This window comes from Anguilla rostrata, chromosome 4 (genome assembly GCF_018555375.3).
Source record: "Anguilla rostrata isolate EN2019 chromosome 4, ASM1855537v3, whole genome shotgun sequence".
Lineage (NCBI taxonomy): Eukaryota > Metazoa > Chordata > Actinopteri > Anguilliformes > Anguillidae > Anguilla > Anguilla rostrata.
Window position 1 is genome coordinate 30,121,410 of NC_057936.1, and position 18,347 is coordinate 30,139,756.

At 40.5% G+C, this 18,347-nt stretch overlaps 2 protein-coding genes across 5 annotated transcripts in view; one reads left to right on the plus strand and one right to left on the minus strand.

Annotated features, from left to right (window-relative positions):
• Nucleotides 1-6,470, minus strand: part of prg4b (proteoglycan 4b) — an 8,162-nt gene extending 1,692 nt beyond the window's left edge. Inside the window, exons 1-10 of one of the 2 annotated variants that reach the window (XM_064332136.1) lie at nt 6,226-6,466; nt 5,964-6,046; nt 5,413-5,529; nt 4,903-5,022; nt 4,329-4,418; nt 3,561-3,638; nt 3,105-3,437; nt 1,345-2,061; nt 785-871; nt 290-426 (exon numbers count right to left, since the gene is read on the minus strand). In XM_064332136.1, the coding sequence (XP_064188206.1) occupies nt 290-426; nt 785-871; nt 1,345-2,061; nt 3,105-3,437; nt 3,561-3,638; nt 4,329-4,418; nt 4,903-5,022; nt 5,413-5,529; nt 5,964-6,036 (1,752 nt within the window). In that variant the 5' untranslated portion in view covers nt 6,037-6,046; nt 6,226-6,466. Of the gene's footprint in view, nt 1-289; nt 427-784; nt 872-1,344; nt 2,062-3,104; nt 3,438-3,560; nt 3,639-4,328; nt 4,419-4,902; nt 5,023-5,412; nt 5,530-5,963; nt 6,047-6,225 lie in introns of both variants that reach the window. The other variant, XM_064332137.1, reaches the window with a different exon arrangement.
• A 3,296-nt stretch (nt 6,471-9,766) lies between these two features.
• Nucleotides 9,767-18,226, plus strand: scyl3 (SCY1-like, kinase-like 3). Of its 3 annotated transcripts, none has more exons than XM_064332141.1 (14): nt 9,767-9,786; nt 11,232-11,424; nt 11,996-12,181; nt 12,398-12,511; nt 12,774-12,830; nt 12,998-13,100; nt 14,688-14,799; nt 14,952-15,029; nt 15,210-15,349; nt 15,663-15,847; nt 16,113-16,284; nt 16,371-16,538; nt 16,686-17,455; nt 17,605-18,226. In XM_064332141.1, the coding sequence occupies exons 2-14, from the start codon at nt 11,260-11,262 to the stop codon at nt 17,665-17,667; spliced, it is 2,313 nt and encodes a 770-aa protein (XP_064188211.1). In that variant the 5' UTR covers nt 9,767-9,786; nt 11,232-11,259; the 3' UTR covers nt 17,668-18,226. The 3 variants fall into 3 exon arrangements, with proteins under 3 accessions (XP_064188211.1, XP_064188210.1, XP_064188209.1); XM_064332140.1 differs by lacking the exon at nt 9,767-9,786 and adding an exon at nt 9,919-10,230; XM_064332139.1 differs by lacking the exon at nt 9,767-9,786 and adding an exon at nt 10,351-10,372.
• Nucleotides 18,227-18,347: the final 121 nt, after the last annotated feature.

The window sequence follows — 18,347 nt, forward strand, 5'->3', positions numbered from 1 at the left end:
CAACTGTATAATAGAGGCATTTTAACATCTGCATTTATGTTTAGAGTGCCTTGTGTGAACTATTAACCTGGAAATTTACTTTGGCTGTAGAATCGTACCATGATTCCGATTATATTTCTGGGCAAAGCATCCTTTTCAATTGTTCGCTTGGCTCTCCGCCTCCAGAGAGCACCACTCAGGGGTTTTTATTCTTAGAAGTACTCTTATACCTTTTCCTTTTCTGTGTAGTTCAAAGTATGCTGTGGAAATGTGTGATGACTGCTTTTCCTGCGGAGGTGAACCTGTGTACCTTGATGAAGTAGGTCTTGCCCTCACACTGGCAGCGAGTGAACACCGTGTCGATGGGCGAGGGAATTCCCCACGTCTCTGTGATGCCACGGGCCGGCCCTGGTGACCTGTTGGCATCCAGCACCCAGAAATAGTGGCCTGGTGATAGGAAGATGCAAAAGAAGGACTCGAACCAAGATTCTCCTCATTTTGAGTTCATCAGCGCAGCATGAAGACGTTGTGTTACTTTCGCTGTCATCCTTCAGTGCTGTTTTCATGTTTTCATCAACTTAATTTTCATTGCTGTGACGAAAGCTTAAATGCGTCACAAGGGTAGCACCATCTAGTTTTCCTTCACACCCTCTCATAAAAATCCCAAGACTGGAAAAAAACAACATGGAAAATACGAATAATTGCAAGCTTACGTAACCTCAGAGGCGTGGGACTGAATTTACCATCAGCCTATGACGCTTCTTAGAACAGAGCGTAAGCAGAGGGTCCGCTGGACCTCACGTACCTCTGAAAACAACAACTGTTCCATTATGAAGTGCCGTCACTCCACTGATGGGCCGGCCACTGCACAGATTGGTGTCGTTGTTGTCCTCTAAGCAAAGAATAAGAAAACACCACGAGTAACGGAAATAAAATGTAAACTACAGGAAAGGAAATAAAGTTTAACGTGTTAAGTGTGCATGTATGTAAATGAGGTGATGCCTGTTCTAGAGCAGGATATAACTTATTTTCTGGTTAAAAATATTTCAAATCTGTTTTTCCATATCCTCCAGAGGATAAGATTCACTCTCAAAAAGGATGTGTTAATATCCAACACACTTTTTGGTTACTATTTTTTTGTTACTTTGAACAAATTTTACCTAAGTTACGATTGTTGTGTTACAAATATACAATTTGTATGTTACAAAGAGAGGGGCTTTTAATACAGACTGTGTTGAAATGTCTTGTCCTTGAGGTACGTTAAAAAATGACACATTATGTATAATTTTTCCCACATCTGTTTTGAGAGTGTTCCTGCCAACTTGGAAGCATATTTTTTTAATTCAAACAAACAGGAGGTTCTACCTGGGAGGTAGTCATTGGGGCTGCCAGTGGCCAGTGCCTGAGTGCTGTCTGTCAGAGTGCTGGGTCTGGTGGGCCTCTTGGAGGGCTGCAAAGGGAAGGGACTGGCCCTCATCGAGGCAGTCGTGGGAGCACCTGTGGGGGTGGGCTGTGTCTCCATGTTCTGAACTTCGTCTGCAGGTTTGGAGCCCCCGGTCTGAGAGTTTGTGATGTTACCACCTGCGGGTGTTGTATCGGCTCCCGTGGCTGAGGCAGACGACGGCGGGTCAGTCTGAGCAACTGTGCCAGTCGGCGGTGTGACAGACATACTCCGGTCTGGGGCTCCTGAGGGGGGGGTGCTGGACGAACCTCCGGCACCCTTCACACCGTCTGCCTCCGGGCTTGGGGAGGAAGCGGGGGCGACTGCAGGGGTCTCGTCTTGGGAGGTGGAGGGGACGCTGTCGGTAGGGCTTGATGTGGGATTGTTTGTGCCCACCAGCTGGTCTGAACTCTTGGTGGCCACTGCAGTGCCAGGGGTAGCAGCCGCGCCTGCTTCAGGGGTGGTAGAAGTGCCCTGTGGCTCTTGAGGGATCCGAGTGGTTGGTTTAGAGCTTTCGGGGGAGATAGTGTCATGCTCTGTGGCTGGAGTTGCACTGGGGTTTGCTGACTCTGAAACTGTGATGGGGGACTGGTTGGTAGAGTCACTTTGCTGTTCAGGAGCTGGAGAACTGCTATTAGGTACTGCAATTAAGGGAAAATGATAAAAATGCACTCATTCAACTTTGTTAAATTAGTAATTGCTTTATCTCTATTAACAGTCTAACTAATTAAATGTTATTTCCCTCAATGACTTCTCATATTTACTTCTTAAGTCACCCGGAATGGCTCGATTTCAACATTTCACTGTTTCAAAAGGAGTTCTCAAGGGATCTGTCATTTCGGCCCATGGATCTTACTGCTTCTCACATTTCCCTCCTCTGACCAAAGGCACATTACCACAAGTATGGGGCAGCTTACTACCTGGATAACAAACCACCACTTCAAAGTCAACTGACTTAATTGATTTCACTGGAATTGAAACGGAATTGAACCCCAACACTGGTAGTAGTATGATTTTTAGCCCTCTTATTGCTATATTGATATGCATTTCATGTATCTTTCCATGATAACTCTTTCCTAGTAATTTGATGCAGATAAAAGAGCTGGTACAAAGAATCACCAATAATTGTAATTTTAAATGTCTATCCTTAATTTTTAAGTTTTGGTGGATTTGGAAACACCTGTGGTGACTGGTGAGTTCCATTCAAAACAAAGCTATTACTAGGAGCACATTGAGTGCTTATTTTTCTTAGAAGATAATCCAGGGTTAGCATATTTTGGAGAAAGACGACTGCCTAAAGACAGTCATCAATATCATCTGACACTGCTGTCTGTCAAGTTCCTGTGCATGCGTCATCACATTTGAATACTTGGTGCAGGATTGTGGCACCCGACAGCACCAGAGGAAAATCACATAAAGGAGCAATTACATAATGTAAACACTTTGTATTGATATTGTTACAAAATGCCATTGTGAAAATGTATCAAATATGCCATTTTCCAATATTAAAAAATTAAGGATTGACACTAATGTTTAAATACTGTTGGTGAATCAAATCGCTTTAATTGAATTTCAGTTATCTTAATTTTCTTCTTCTTTTTTTACAACTACTCTTACTCTTTTGCTGTCAGGACTCTTTATCGGGGTGTAAACCCGTGGGACATATGAAATACTTCAGACCCACCGCCTGTCTGGACGGGAAGCTGGCTGGCTGGTGCTGAAGTGGAGACGTCGGTTCTAGTAACAGGAGCAGTCCCCGTGGAGCTCTGACTCAGCAGCGGATCTTCTGGGAATAGTGTGGAAATTTCCTCTTCAATTGCTTCTTGCTCACTCCCAAGAGTAGGCACGCCTGCGGTGTTCACTGGGGTGAAGGCACCATCCGGAGATAACGTGTTCTCGGTTGCATTTATCGGCAAGGGCTCTTGCCCGCTCACACTCTCTGGGTACAGGGTAGTCGTGGGGCCGACAACTTCAAATGTTGGAACCGGGACCGGATATGGGGTCTGTTCTATGCTCTCTGTGAGAAATAATCAGACAAAATGTCAAGTCAAAATGGCATCAGGGATCCAAATGAACTTTAATGCCCAAGGAGCAGCAGAGGCAGCACAATAATAATGTAGATGCAAGTCCATATACTCACCGTCTCCTTGAATTTCCTCTCTAGGCACCGTGGGTGAAGGAGAGGTAGAAAGAGGAATGAGATAGTTGTCAGATAAATCTAAAAGAAAAACAAGTGCATTATTTAGTATATTTACATACCTTTTCAAATTTAATACATACAGCATTTCTTGGCAGTTTTGAAAATTCAACAATTTTATAGTTTTACTATCTTTTTGCTAAGTCTCCCTAGGTAATTACTGATACATTTGCATGTCTGAATCGATGGGGGTTGTAGGGAGATGGACAGCTTCCTGTATGTCTGAGTGGAGTCATGTTTTTACACTACAAGTGTCTCAGACAGAAGTTCAGTGCTAGATCCCACACTGCCTTATCTCCTGAACCCCACCCAGAGTAATTCTTTCTGTACTCATTTTCCCAGTGACTCAACTCTCTATCTTTCACTCATTTTATGAACTCTGATTCTGAGCCCTGGGGTCCTTGCAAATGCAACTCCCAAATTGATTATTTCCCTTTTTACCCAATGGCATGGGCTGCCAGGTACTAGTACAATGTAATGGTTATGAAACTGATCCGTAACTTAGAGGTTGAAGGTTTAATTCCCATACGGGGCACGACTGTTGTAGTCTAGAACAGCTTCAGGGAATATCCAGCCGTATAAGCAGAATGTATAATACTCTGGGTAAGTGTGTCTGTTAAATGTATTTCACTGAGTAAAAATATTATTTTTTGTAAGCCCGTTGTTTAGCGGCTCAGTCCTGCAGCTTCCCTTAGTAAGCGATGACTGTACCTTGGTTAATGTCCTCTTTCTTGCCTCGGGACCTCTGGGTGGGTGCAACAGTCAGGTCGGCTTCATTGATGAGTTTACTGGTTTGAGGCGCTAACAGAATGCAATTTTAAATAAATTTAAATTAGTAAGCATTCACTGACAGAGACAAATATCTTAAAAGAATTTGGATTTGAATCATTGTAAAAATGATAAACGCAATTTTGATATGATATTAGGGCCGCACAATATAGGTCACTTGTTTTTATTTGAGTTTTTGCATTTGGTGCTTCTTCGTGTTGTTGCTTGGACAGTTTCTGGAATTGTAGTTAAAGATTAATCGGCTCAGAAGCAAAAAGTTATTTTCTGTCTCTGACAAAAATGCTGTTTTTTTTTACATAAATAATTGAACGAAAAACTATGTATGCATACAATATAATATCATATTTTAGTACTGGATAAAAATGTGTATTTGGCCAATCCATACGGTATGGAAGGACATTCAACAAGAAACTGAATTCCAAATGACCATGAAATTAGACATTTTGAATCCCAGAATTGACATGCTTGTCATTATTGATAAGAAAATCATACTTGCCTGTACCACAGTGCATTTGATAATCAGGGCAGCACTGGTTATAGAGTATGCAGTCAGGATCACAGCTACAAGGCCTGCCCCGCTTAAAGGACTCGCCACAGCGTCCTTTACATGAGTCACCTAAAAGGTAACCAATAACGCTATTTCTTGCCAGTATCACTGATAATGTTCATTTTACCATCCTCCTGTACAAGTCACTGTGCCAAATGTAATATGTAAGCAAACTAAAAGCCAATTGACAACACCTTGGATAAAAGTTGAACCAATAATGTGCTGCCATTTAGAGACCTCCTTAAGAATACAAACAGTTCTCCGTGGAGAAAAACAACGACATATTTTCATACAAGGGACATTAATCAACCTGTTTTGTTAAATGTATTATACTCAACATCAGCTGACAGATCAGTGGCATGTATGCACAATAAGAGTGATAAGCATTTTCATTAGGATACATCACAGGGGGGAAAAAACAGCCAAAAAAAAACTAAGAGCAAAAACAAAAAGCCTTACTTGTGGTGCACATAGATTCATAATCCTTGCAGCACTCATTGTGAATGAGACAGTCATAGTCACAATGGCAGATATGACCCCTGTAGTATGATTCCCCACATCTGTTGCTGCAGCTTTCTGATTAGAGAATAAAACACCCCTTTTAAGAACTTGATCAGCTGTGTTAAATATTCAGATTCAGATATTCATAAGATATTCACTTTTTTTTTAGTTGTATTGTTGTATTGTAAATGCTAGAGTTACTTCACAATGAACATAATTAAAACAGCTACAAGTGAGGTAAATAAATGAGATTTTCTGAACATGTGACAGTTGGTGGTTAATAATTTGCTATCATGCACTCAGTAAGCACTCATGAGTGGGTGGGTAGGTAGCCTGCACTTGTTTACGCTGGTCAAGTTCCTAAGAAGACGTTCAGTGTGCTATGCTTCATGCTGGTAAATTATGGACTTTCTTATTACAAAAACAATTAAAATGTACTTACTATCTGTTCTCTGTGAAATAAATAATACTATTAATAAACGTATAAAATTCTTAATGACCGAGCTCACCCTGAGCCGAGTAGAGAGGGAGAAGAGCACATGCCAACACCAGAAGGGAGCCAAGTAAGAATGGAGTGGCCATTGTTGATAACCTGTTTCAATGTGAGTGGCAAAGTGTTTTAAAATACAGACAATTTATCAAGAAAAAAATATATACATGACAATATGTAACAGATTTAAATCCATATCCAAAGATGCCATCTTGCCATATGCTTTAGAGAACATTGGGCAAGAATAATTAAATGAATGAAACAAAAAGAAAATTACTCACCTAAAGAAAGAGAGCTCCTGTCCAACCTAGTTTTCCTTGTCTGATATGGGCTTTTATATGGTGTGAAGGGGATGGATGTCTTCAGGGCAGGTCTGTCTAATTAGCTAATCCAGTAAGTTCAAACCACAAATTATGTACCCACGAGAGGCACAGACATATTTATGTGCACACAGGAAGAAATCCCAGACTACACATTTTCAATCCTGCTGGCTTTGAGTAAGAGTTGGACGAGCACCAAAATCCATCTGTTTAAAGAGCACTGTGTGACCTCACTGGCTACACTCTTTTGATGGCAAAAACAAAATGTTCCAATACATGACAGGTCTGATAATGTGAGAAAAAAAGCAGTTTTATTCATTCAAAAATTTGAACTTCAGATTCTCAGCTCATGTTTATACCATGACACATCACACCATAGTTTGAGACGTTACAAACTAAAATAACAGTTTTCTACTTCGAGGAAATCGGTGTCAATGGCAACATTTTGCCAGAATCCAATGCTGCATTTGATTAAGAGCAAGGAAATGAACAAATATGTACGTACATGAGGAATACTGTCAGTATTTACTGGAAACACTAGTCAATAGTTCACTGTTCAGTTTTTCACATTCGCAGGGTACCTCCATCCTTCCCATGGGTGTTAAAGTAAGCAAACTGGCTGCACTGTGTCTAGGAACGTAATGTACACATAAGCATGACAGGCATAACATACTGTAGTCTGTAGTTTTCTGAAAATATATACATATTTCCTGTCTGAGAATAAAGCAAACATTGATTGATAGTGGTAACTCAATCTATCTCTCTCTCTCTCTCTCTTTGTACAATCACACAGTATTATACAGTGCAGTCCACATGCATATTGACTATTACACAATTTATTTGTTTGTTTTGGCTCTGTACTCCACAATTTGAAATGAAACAATTAATGTGAGATTAAAGTGCAGACTGTCATCTTTAATTTGTGAGGATTTACATACATATTGAGTGAACCATACATTGCAGCCCTTTTTATACATAGTTCCCCCATTTTGGGGACCAAAAAAAAATTGGACAATTGCCTACTTGGCTGATTCTTGGCCAGCTGTGTACTGTAGCATTATTAATTCACACGCAAGAAAGATAACAAAAGGTCTAGAGTTGATTCTATGAGTGGTATTTGCATTTGGACCCTGTTGCTGTTGGCTATCAACATAAGAACTGAAGATGTGTCTCTACCAGTACAGCAGGCCATTGTGGGGTGGAAAAATCAGAATAAATCCACCATAGACATAGCCAACAGATTGGAGGTATAAAAATCAACTGTTTGGTACATTCCTAAGAAGCAAAATGCACATTGGTCATCTCAGCAATAGCACACCAGCAGACCACGGAAGACCGTTGTTGTTTATGACTGAAGAATGCATTCAATTGTGAAGAAAAACCCTTTTCAACTGTCAAACATGTAAAGAACACTCTTCAGGATGTAGACATAAATGTGGCAAAGACTACCATAAGGAAATAAAAATAACTACCCCAGCATAACCTCAGAGGATTCACTGCAAGGTTCAAACCACTGGTAAGCCTCAAGAACAGAACAGCCTAGAGTTTGCTAAAATGTACATTTAAAAAGCTGCATAGTTCTGGAACGAACTGTTATAGACAGATGAGATGAGTATTAACATGCACCAACGTGAGAATAAAGAGAAAAGTGCAGAGAATGAAATGAACCACCTCATCTTTAAAACATGGTGATTGTGTTATTGCTTGTGTATGTATGCCTGCCATTGGAACTGGTACAACTGTCTTTATTGGTGATGTGACTGCTGATGGCAGCAGGATGAAATATGAAGTATACAGACATATCTAATCTGCTCAGATCCAACCAAATGCCTCAAAACTCATTGGAAAAGGTTTCACCTTACAGCAGGACAATGACCCCCAAACACACCACTAAAACGAGGAGTTTTTCAGGGCCAAAAAGTGGCATGTTCTTGACTGGCTAAATCAATCACCAAACCCGGTTCGAATCAAACATTTTTTTTTCTCTTGCTGAAGACAAGACTGATGGCAAAAATCCTCCAGAATAAATGGGAAGATACTCAGAGCCTATGGGACACAGACTTCAAGTACTAAATATGATGAATTTATGGAAGACTAGGTTCACTTGTCCAGTTACTTTTGGTAATCCTCTTGTTGGTAGTTGGCAGTCTATTCTCCATCCAGTGCTAATGGAAAAAGCAAATGCTTTCATTATTAGCCCACATAATGATGAAATGGTTTAAATGAGGAAACAAATTCTGCAATGATTAAAAAATGTGGGAGATACTATTGTTGAAAGGAGTGCAGGGAGGAAAAACTGACCCATGTTTGTACTGAGGTAATGTCTTAAAAACAACACCCAGGACTCCTCTTTTGAACACATGTCTATGGAATCTATTTTATCCATCCGTAAATACCCAGGACATGTTTTCCAAGAAAAGGCAGTTTTGAAATACACCCCAAATAATCCTTCACATATAACACAACATAAATATATCTTTAAATATTCCTTAAACATATGTAATTTGTTAAAATACTATATTTTACAATAACACATTTTAAAAGAGAATAAAATACAGTACTTCAATCTGTTGTCTTAAAATGGCAACAGGTATGAGCATCTACAGGTTTATCATAGTACAATATAAAATCTGGTATATAAAAATAAGGTGATTATACTGAACAGTTATTATCATTATATCAAGTCATTATCATCAATGACTTTTAATTCGAACTGAGTATGATTATATTAATATAAACTGATAAGCTCAGTGGGTCAAACATACAAAGATCTAGTTGTAGCCACTTGTCATATAATTGAAATTACACAACTAATGGAAAAAAAAAATGAAACAAAAGAACTCCAAATGGTCTGTATTGTTTTGGGTGTTGCAGTATGCAGACTACAAAGCAGTTTTATGTTAATTTTCTACTTAATAATAACACCAGGTCATGGAGGCTCACAGTTCAACATCTGCCTTTCCAGAGAATCTAATTACAGAGCTACTTTCACATTTAGCAGGCACTTTTAGCAAAGCTTGGTTACAACGCTTATTTATTTATGTTGTTCTTTTTTATTTTTATATTCCATTCATAGAGCTGGATATTTACTAAAACAAAGTTATGGTTGAATATCTTGATCAAGCGTACAATGGCAGCGTCCCACCAGTGAATCTGCAACTACTGATTTGCAACCAGTTCCCTAACCATTATACAGCACTGTTCATGTGTGGTGGTGGCGGTTAGGTCTCTCAAATCGCAAGGCGATTTTTTTTCGTTTTCTTCAATGTTTGAGCAAGGGAGGTTGCTTTAATTTATATTTAACAAATTAGAAAGTTCGTCTCTGTTATAAAAATGTGTTGTGCGGCAAACGTTTATTGCATTAGTAGCCTCCTGCAATCCGTTCAGCATGTTACCCTTCAAGCTACATTGTGATACACTTCCACGCGTACAGTAAAAGCTGCGCACAAAATTGCACACACCTGCGTTTCTTCAAACTAACGTGGCACCGACCATACAGTGTAGGACCTGTTGGCAAGCGAGGTATTTATTAACTTAAAGTAAATGCGTAGATCTTTCGGAAGTACGCAACATACATTTACAACTACACCATAAGTAGCGTCATTCATATATGCGGGTGCTTTAAAACTCATTTTTACGTCGAGTTTCCCATACTGTTGTTGTCCCCCCGTTTCTGATGGTTCATTCCAAATCCATGACAGGAAAAACCGGTGTTTACACACTAGAGAGAGGAAGCGTATTTTGTGTTTGTAGCTTGCTTGCTTGCTACTTTGTTAAGCGTTAAAATGGTCTGTGCACACTTGCTGAAATTTGTTGAAATGTAAATAACTTATTATTATTTGGAACTCAGAAACTATCGTAGACGTTTTAGGCGAACACAGTCCACAGAAACTTGAAAAAGCAGGTCGCCATCAATGGCTAGCTAGCAAGCTAGCTAGCAATACCTCAGAAAGAAGTGACACACAGGTAAACCTTCGATGTGGCATGTCGATGTCTAGCTTGCTCTTTTTAGCAAGCATGCTAAAGTGGTGGCGGCTTGCTAATGCATTTTGCTTCTCGGCGAGCAATACTGCAGTGGTGTGAAGCATTGGCTGTATTTTCCAACAATGTAAGCTAGCTAGCATCTGTAAACTAGCATACCTTGCTCGACGTGGTAATTTAGGTAACTGAACTACCTGCTAGTTATCACGTTTCCTGACTGGTTCAAGAGATATTTAGCCAGCTAGCTATGCTAACGTTAACATGATCAGCTTTTGCTTGTTAGTTATCTTAACGGTTAAGCTTGATAGTTTGCTGAGTATTAACTAGCTAAAACAATGTCACAAGAGTAGTAGTTGTCAACCCAACTGACAAATATAGTCTCAGCTATGTGTAGTGTTCAACTAGTCAACTTTAATAACTTACCCTAGCTTGACTTAAAAAGGTACTAGACTGTAATAACGTTATTTCTTTGGTTAAAGTAATGATGTGTGCGCAGGACAGGTTAACTCGCCAGACAACAGTTTTGACTTCATTACTTCCCCTACAAAACACGAGGATCCTGTCTAGACGAGTAACCGAGCCCTCCAACTTGGTACTCGAAAAATTGTGTTGATTGAAAATAAAATGACACTACCCAAGCTAGATACGTACCTACATTAAATTGCATTGATTGTAAATGCATTGAGTTGTTTTGTGTCTGCCTCTGTTGGACAGGACGGAATTGTAGCTTATCTTGATCTGAATATTGAATGTTCAGCAGTTACCTTACTAACTAGCTTCCTTCCCTAAATGAAGTTGTTTGGTTTAATTAAAACACACCACAGCTAATAATGAGACGGCCCCATTTTACAATACAATTTGTATTGTAGGCAATCGCTCCCAACTGAACGCAATTGCACATGGTGTTTGCTATTACATTACCTACACAGATTTAAATATATCAGGTGTTGTTTCTGAGTTTATTGTAAGATGCGTGTCCTTGGCAGGCCCTATTGCAGTGTCTCTGGGGAGACCATGGGGTCAGAGAGCAGTGCTCTGAGGAGCTACACTTTGGAGGAGCCTCTCCTTACCCTCCCATCAGGGCTGACTATGTACTCCGCCCAGCTCCAGGACGGAAAGCCAGCGTCTGTGTTTGTTCACAAACAGGGCAACGAAGACAAAGTCAGTAAAGCTGCAAAGGTACACGTGTCAGCAGTACTTTAGTTTGTGCCAAGAATTCATATCGCCTCTGGGACATTTTGTGTGAATTTGGACATAAAATCCCCCTTATATCTCACGTTTTCCTTGAATTTTCTATAGTGAACACTATACAAAAATAACATACAGAATCATTATTACATGGATTATAGCAATGCCAAGATGTTGTTGGTACAGTGTATGGTTAAAAAAATGAGGATCTTAATGGAGGCACCTATAGGGCCAGAAAAGCCCTAAAACAGGCACTTTGATTGCAGATTTCTCTGAAGTATGTGGGACACAAATCTTAATACATCAAATATCCTTACATAGAAAATGTCTTCTTGGAAAATGTCTGGAAAACCTTTAGACATCTTGGGAATTTTGTGCCCAAATTCACATTGAACATCCCTTCATTTAATTGCTGTTCTGGTGGCCTGTGATTAGTTGCGGTTAATTGTACTCTCGGGAGTTAGCGTAGGCCTGTTTGATCTCAAGTGTGAAAATTAAAATTGGCACACCTGCACTCCACATATGATGCCTCATGACCTCACTATGCTTTGTTCTTCTGAAGCACCTGAAGACCCTGAGGCACCCGTGCTTGCTGCGCTTTCTGTCCTGCTCGGTGCAGGACGGGGGGGTTCACTTGGTGACAGAGCGTGTGCAGCCCTTGGAGCTGCTGCTGGAGAACCTTACTCCTGAGGAGATCTGTGCTGGAATCTATGACCTTTTGCAAGCCCTCGTCTTCCTTCACGACAGAGTGGGTCTCTAGCTTTGATTATATGACTTGCACTTAGGGTAATGGGTGAGGATATTAACCCAGAAACAATTTTTGAAAAAATTATTAATTTTTTTATAAATATTTTTTGGACATTATTTCCCAAAAGCATCTCTTAAAACTTCACCCATGGTGCCCCTAGCATGCTAATCTTTTAAATAATGTTGGTGACTGATCTATTTTCCCCCTCTATACCAGGGGAAATCTAGCCACAACAACGTGTGCGTTTCATCAGTCTTTGTCAGTGAAGATGGCCACTGGAAACTTGGAGGAATGGATACTGTCTGCAAGTTTTCTGAAGCAACGCCTGAGGTGACAAATGTGTACATGCTGAGCTATTGAAAGAGTCTGAAATGATTAAAATAGAATATACTTATTGTAAGTGTTCAGAATAATTTTTGTCATTTGATAAATTGAACCAATAGTATGCTAAATGGAAACACTAATATAGCACCTTGCCCAAACGTATAGTACTACCTACAACTAAATCAGTGTTTTGTAGTTTAGTAATTAAAGTAAGTGTTTTAGAGGGTTTCATTGGTAGACATGTATCATTGTTTTTTTGTGTCATCAGTTCCTTAAAGGCATTCAAAATGTGAGAGAGAAAACTGCAGTTCCACCTGAGGAGAGGGTATGTAAAGTAACTTTGGTTCAATCTAAATACTTGTTTCTTTACTTTACTTTTTTCTTTACCCTACTTGTTTTTTTGGTCAGAATATGTGAACTACAGTGACTTTTATGCATGGTAAAATTAAGTTTTTTAATTGCTCCATTTAAAAACCAATAATTTGTTTGCAGATTGATAGCTTTAAAACACTGCCAGACAAGTACGGACATTCAAGAGATTCCTTTTCATTTGGAGTGATGGTTGAAAACATTATTCCACGTCTGAACAGCTATGGTGAGTTAATATAACTGCATCCATTTGCTATCAACTTGTTACTGTTGGCTTAGTGTTCATCATTGCCTGCTGCACTGGAGTACTTTGAGTCTCTTTCAAGGCAACAGTGGCTTGTAAGAGGAATGGTCTATTTTGGTTACCGACAAAGTACAAATATGAAACGGAAGGGAAAGAAAGATTACAAAATGCTGTTTACTTCATTAAATGTTTACTGAAGGAGTTGATCTACTTTGCTCAAGGGTACAGGATAATGGCTGACCTCGTATTTAAAAATACAAGATAGTCTCAAAATGTGTATCCGTTCTAGTAAGTATGTAGAATTGTTTTTTAGCCAGCAGGGTACCATGGTTCTCCACATGAGTGACTCGTACAGCTCCTGTCTGCTGACTGCTTGTGCTGGCTACAATCTGACAACGCAATAACTCATTTGAGCGGATGGACTGTACTGTATAGCTGCCAACATTTTCCCAGGGATAGTAGCTAACTTGTGCTCAAAAACTCACTAGAATTCACTAGATGACATTGTGTGTCAATTTGCTTATTTATGACATCACATACTCATTTGCATATGACAATGTCCTACATAGAGGGGATTTTCTGAAAAAGCAACCATAAACTATATGATTTTATTTCATATATTACAGGGTGTATTATTATATATATTATTTGTACCTTATGGAACCTGTGTTTTGTAGTTGTCCAATGACCTTGATATGCACTTCTGTACGTCGCTTTGGATAAAAGCGTCTGCTAAATAAATGTAATGTAATGGGGTGTATTATTTATTTAACTCAGTCATCGTAGTCTCTCTAGCAGTGTATCAGCCTATTTCCAGGCTATATTGTCTGTACTGGGACAAGCACTGTTGATCGTTAATTGGTCGCTGGGATCCTTGGCAGGCACAAGTGAAGGTCATTCATGTTTTGGTCTCACTGGTGGCTGGTGGACTGTGTGGCATCTCTGTCCAATCACTAATCAGTTGCCGTTATGTTAGCTGTTGTGCGATAGCGAGTGCAGGAATGACTGCAGACCCACCAAGCACTCTTGGCGAGTTATCCAAGGACAGTTGCGGTTGTCTGCTCAAAAAGTCGCTGTATTTGTCACTAGGGTTTTGTTTGAAAGACGGTCACTAAATGAGTCTGGGGGGTATTTCATGAATCAGGATTACAGAGGTAGCTGGGTAACTGTGCCAAGTAAAACCCAGAGTCCATGTTCCAGATTTGAGAGGGTTCCAGGTTTGACTCAGCAGTTATCCAGCTAACTCAGTAATCCTACTTCCTGAAAACCCCCCTGAAAAACTGCTGAATCTAGCAACAAAGTCAGCATTTTGGCAACAGTGCGGTTGAGTTGAAGGTTACTAGCTACATACCCTTTTGGTGGGCATGGGTGAGTTTGTGCTCTCAGATTAATAGGATGTTGCAGTCGTAGAATTAGCCTGAAAATATAATTGGCCATTCCAAATTCAGTGGAAGGGAAAAATAAGTGTGTTTAATGGGTGAACAAAATAATTTAAATTTGTGCAAGGTTGATGACCCATGTTCTATAGCTAACCAGCTTAAATATGCTGTTTGCTATGCTGTACTGTAGTGTCTGAGGAGCTGTTGGAGAGTTTTAAGCGCACCCTGCACCAGAGCCTTCTGAACCCAGACCCCTTCTCTCGCCCATCTCTCAGCAGCCTGCTGACTCATGAGTTTTTCAGGTATGCATTTATGAATGTGTACCTTTGGGGAAAAATGGCTTGAGTAGGTTTTTGTACCATAGCTAACCTGCTTAAACTGGTTTGAGCTGGTTGCTTACATTTTCCATCACATAGATTTCATTTGTAGTCTCATACCGTTTTCATTTAAACAGGAACGACTTTCTTGAAATAGTGAATTTCCTGAAGAGTTTGACTATGAAAACAGAGGAAGAGAAGAATGAATTCTTCAAGTAAGTCCTTGTGTTGTCTGAATCTTAGCCAAACACAAGCATGTGAATAAATTCATGTGCTTTTCAACATTAAAATATGACAGGTCTTGGATTTGTTTGTTTATAGTTGTACTAATTTGAGCTGCTGTGTGCTGCTGTGTCAGTTGATTCATCAGAACCACTAAGTGCAGGTCTGTGCAGGTTTCTCCTGGACCGGGTCCAGAGCCTTCCTGAGGAGCTGATTGCTGACCGTCTCATCCCAAAAATCCTGAACTCCCTGGTGTTTGCAGAACCCACTGCCGTAAAGAGTTTCCTCCCTCATGTCCTCAGGCCAAAGAAGGGTGGGTAGTCTTTCTTTGGTAGTAATTTCCAGCAGCAATCATATCTGAACCCTGCGTTGGTAATGTACCATGCCATGAAGACAGCAGATGAGTTACATTTACAACACTCCATTTTTTACAATTTTTATAAAACCATTATTTTATAATTTGCATTACTTGACATACAAGTATTGAGAATGGCATATTTTAACTGAGCTCTACACTACACTGTTTTACTGCTGTCCTCTAAAAGTGAGGAAAGCCATGATCTTAGTATGTGTATATCAATGTAGTCACTGTTCCTCTTTAATGAATTTGACTTGTTTTTGTCCAGATTCGGGTAGCAGCAGCGAGGACTGCCTCCTGTCAGTGCCCCTCTACCGTAAATATGTGATCCCCCAGCTTCTGAAACTGTTCCGGGTTAATGAAGAACACTTAAGAATGGTGCTGTTGTTGCACATTGAGGTCTATGCTGATCTCTTCTCTCACGATGAACTGAAGAATCAGATACTACCTCAGGTTTGGTTCCTGGAAACTTTTACTACACTTTTTCTGTTATCGACTGCGTGTTTCCCATTGCAGTGTCTGTAATGGTCCATCCTTTTAAAGTGTGTGGTTGTCATAATTTAATGTTTTCCTCCTATGTCTCTCTTTCAGTTGTTGTGCATTCTGCATTTAGATAAATGGGCATGGTCTACACCCCTTTATTTTATTGACTATGTAAGGGAGGAGTTAAGCTTGGTTGCACTGATTGTGGATTTTACTCTCATTTTGAACATTACAGATTTTGCTTGGAATGAGAGACACAAATGATTCACTAGTTGCCATGACGCTACAGAGCCTTGCAGTGCTTGTTCCCTTACTCGGGGCTCAGGTGGTGGTAGGTGGAGAAAGAGCGAAAGTATTCAAAAGGACGACGCCCAACTTCACCAAGTCAACCGAGGTCACCCCAGAAAGTAAGGGATTTTTGTGCTTCGAAACAGTTCGCTTCATGGTTCAGCTGTTCATAGTGGTACATGTGTGAACATTTGTTTCTTTGTAGGCTCTCCTATTCACATTGTTGACACGTTACCTCCGCAAATCTCCAAACCATCCAAAATCCTTAAACTTTTTAATAAGCCCTCTGGAAGCAGAGAGGTGGTGCTGGAGAACATGGACTGCCTGCGTTCTGGAGAGAGCTCTGCTGAATTTGAAGTGGAAACAGAATCAGGTATTATTTAAAGCCGGACCTTGAAGTGGCCACAGATGGAGGAATTTGGGGACTTTGCAAATGTCCAAAAACATACAAGGTGCCTCTGATGGTTTTGACTTGTGTAATTCTATTGTTTACCTTTCAAAATGTATGTTCCTTTTACAGTCAAAGTAATCCGCAGAGACATGACTTTACCCCTGAATGGATTCAGTGAAGGAAGAGCTGTGGTTGAGGACCCGGCCTACACTCTAGACAGGCCTGACCGACCAGCTGAGGAATGGCCGGATTGGAGCGATGCAGACGAGGTGGACAAGGACAAAGACCGTCCTGTGCAGATCCATCTCCAGGCAATGGAAAAGCAGGAAAGTGCCAACGCCGTGGCCGGGTCTCTTGAGGAAGAGGAGCCCTGGGATGACTTTGAGGAATCGGAAGTGACCTCGGATCAGTCCCCTACAGCACCAGCCTGGGACTCCACACCTCCATCGCAGGGTGCCTCTGGAGGAAACCCTGGCTTAGAGTCAGCAAAGAGTTCAAAAGCCCTGAAGCTGACCATCTCTAAAACTGTAACCGAGAAGAAGCCCACAGCATGGGACAGTAGCTGGGACCAGGAGGGTGACGCGAAACCAAATATACTATCGAAAGACTCGGCTAAGATAAACCACACACGAAAAGACACAGGGAGTGGGGGTTTGGGAGAGGAGTTCACGATTGAAGTGAAAAAGAAGCCAGAGAAGGACCCCGAAATGGATTTTTTTGCTGACATGGTCCCAGATATTAAAATGTCCTCGGCATCTTTGTTAATGCCCTCTGAAAGGACCATCTCCAGTTCTGGACTTTTTACAGCTGAAGCCTCCCAACACACCAAGCCTACAGATTTGGATCCATCAATAGACCCGCAAACACTCACGGCGAAGTTTGCAGCAGCTGAAGTCGAAGTAAGTGTGTCACAACATTCACCTTTACAAAAATGATGCAGAGTAACTTCCTGCACTGGTCTACTCAGTGACATCATGTTTGCTTCGCTCAGGATGTCAAGCACCGTTTACATTTCTGTGATCCTAACTTGATTGCTTTGTTCATGCAGACAGAAGCAGCAGGTTGGGGTGATGGTGACGATCTGAACTGGGAGGATACGAGTACCTGGTGATCACACGGAAGACTGACTGCTCAAAGCCATAGAGTAGAGGAGGCACACAGTGCAGACCCTGCCACCTTCCCTTTGATAAAGGCCAATCGGAGCAGTCTTCACCTTTCACCCAGAGTTCCTTCTGTCAAATTTTAATCTCAAATCTTGAAAATAATGTGATTTGAAGTATTGCCATTTAGATGTTTTCGATTGATCGGTTTACTTCTGCAGGTTAAAACATAGAGTTAATGTGCATCATTCTGTAGCCATGTTTACCATTTTTTGTTTTCTGGTTATAAAAGGCCACACTTACCAGGTAATGTTTCAGTTTGACTGGATACATTCAACTCACTTTGCCAAATCCTACAGGTTTAGTTTACTGCACTGATTCTGGATCAGAACTTTGGGGTGAGAATGGAAGACTTAGGTTTAAGGATAGAATGGTGCCATAGGTTTAATTTTTCAGGCCTTTTGGGGACATTTGTCCAATATGAAACCAATATACCTTTAATTTGGGGGAAGGGGGACATAATTTATTTGTATTTACAGCTGATGATGGAATAAATCATTTTTGACTCAATTTTGTCTTGAATACATGACACGCAGACCTATTGAGTGTTTCAGACACTTGATAAATGTTTGACTGAATGCTAGTTCTGAGAGCAATTAGCCTACCTTTCTGTGAGAGATACATGAAGCCA

Coding starts and splice junctions, on each gene's coding strand:
- scyl3 (XM_064332139.1), top strand. Junction 13,101..14,687: donor TCCACGTCTGAACAGCTATG/GTGAGTTAATAT, acceptor GCTGTACTGTAG/TGTCTGAGGAGCTGTTGGAG. Junction 17,456..17,604: donor TTGCAGCAGCTGAAGTCGAA/GTAAGTGTGTCA, acceptor TTGTTCATGCAG/ACAGAAGCAGCAGGTTGGGG.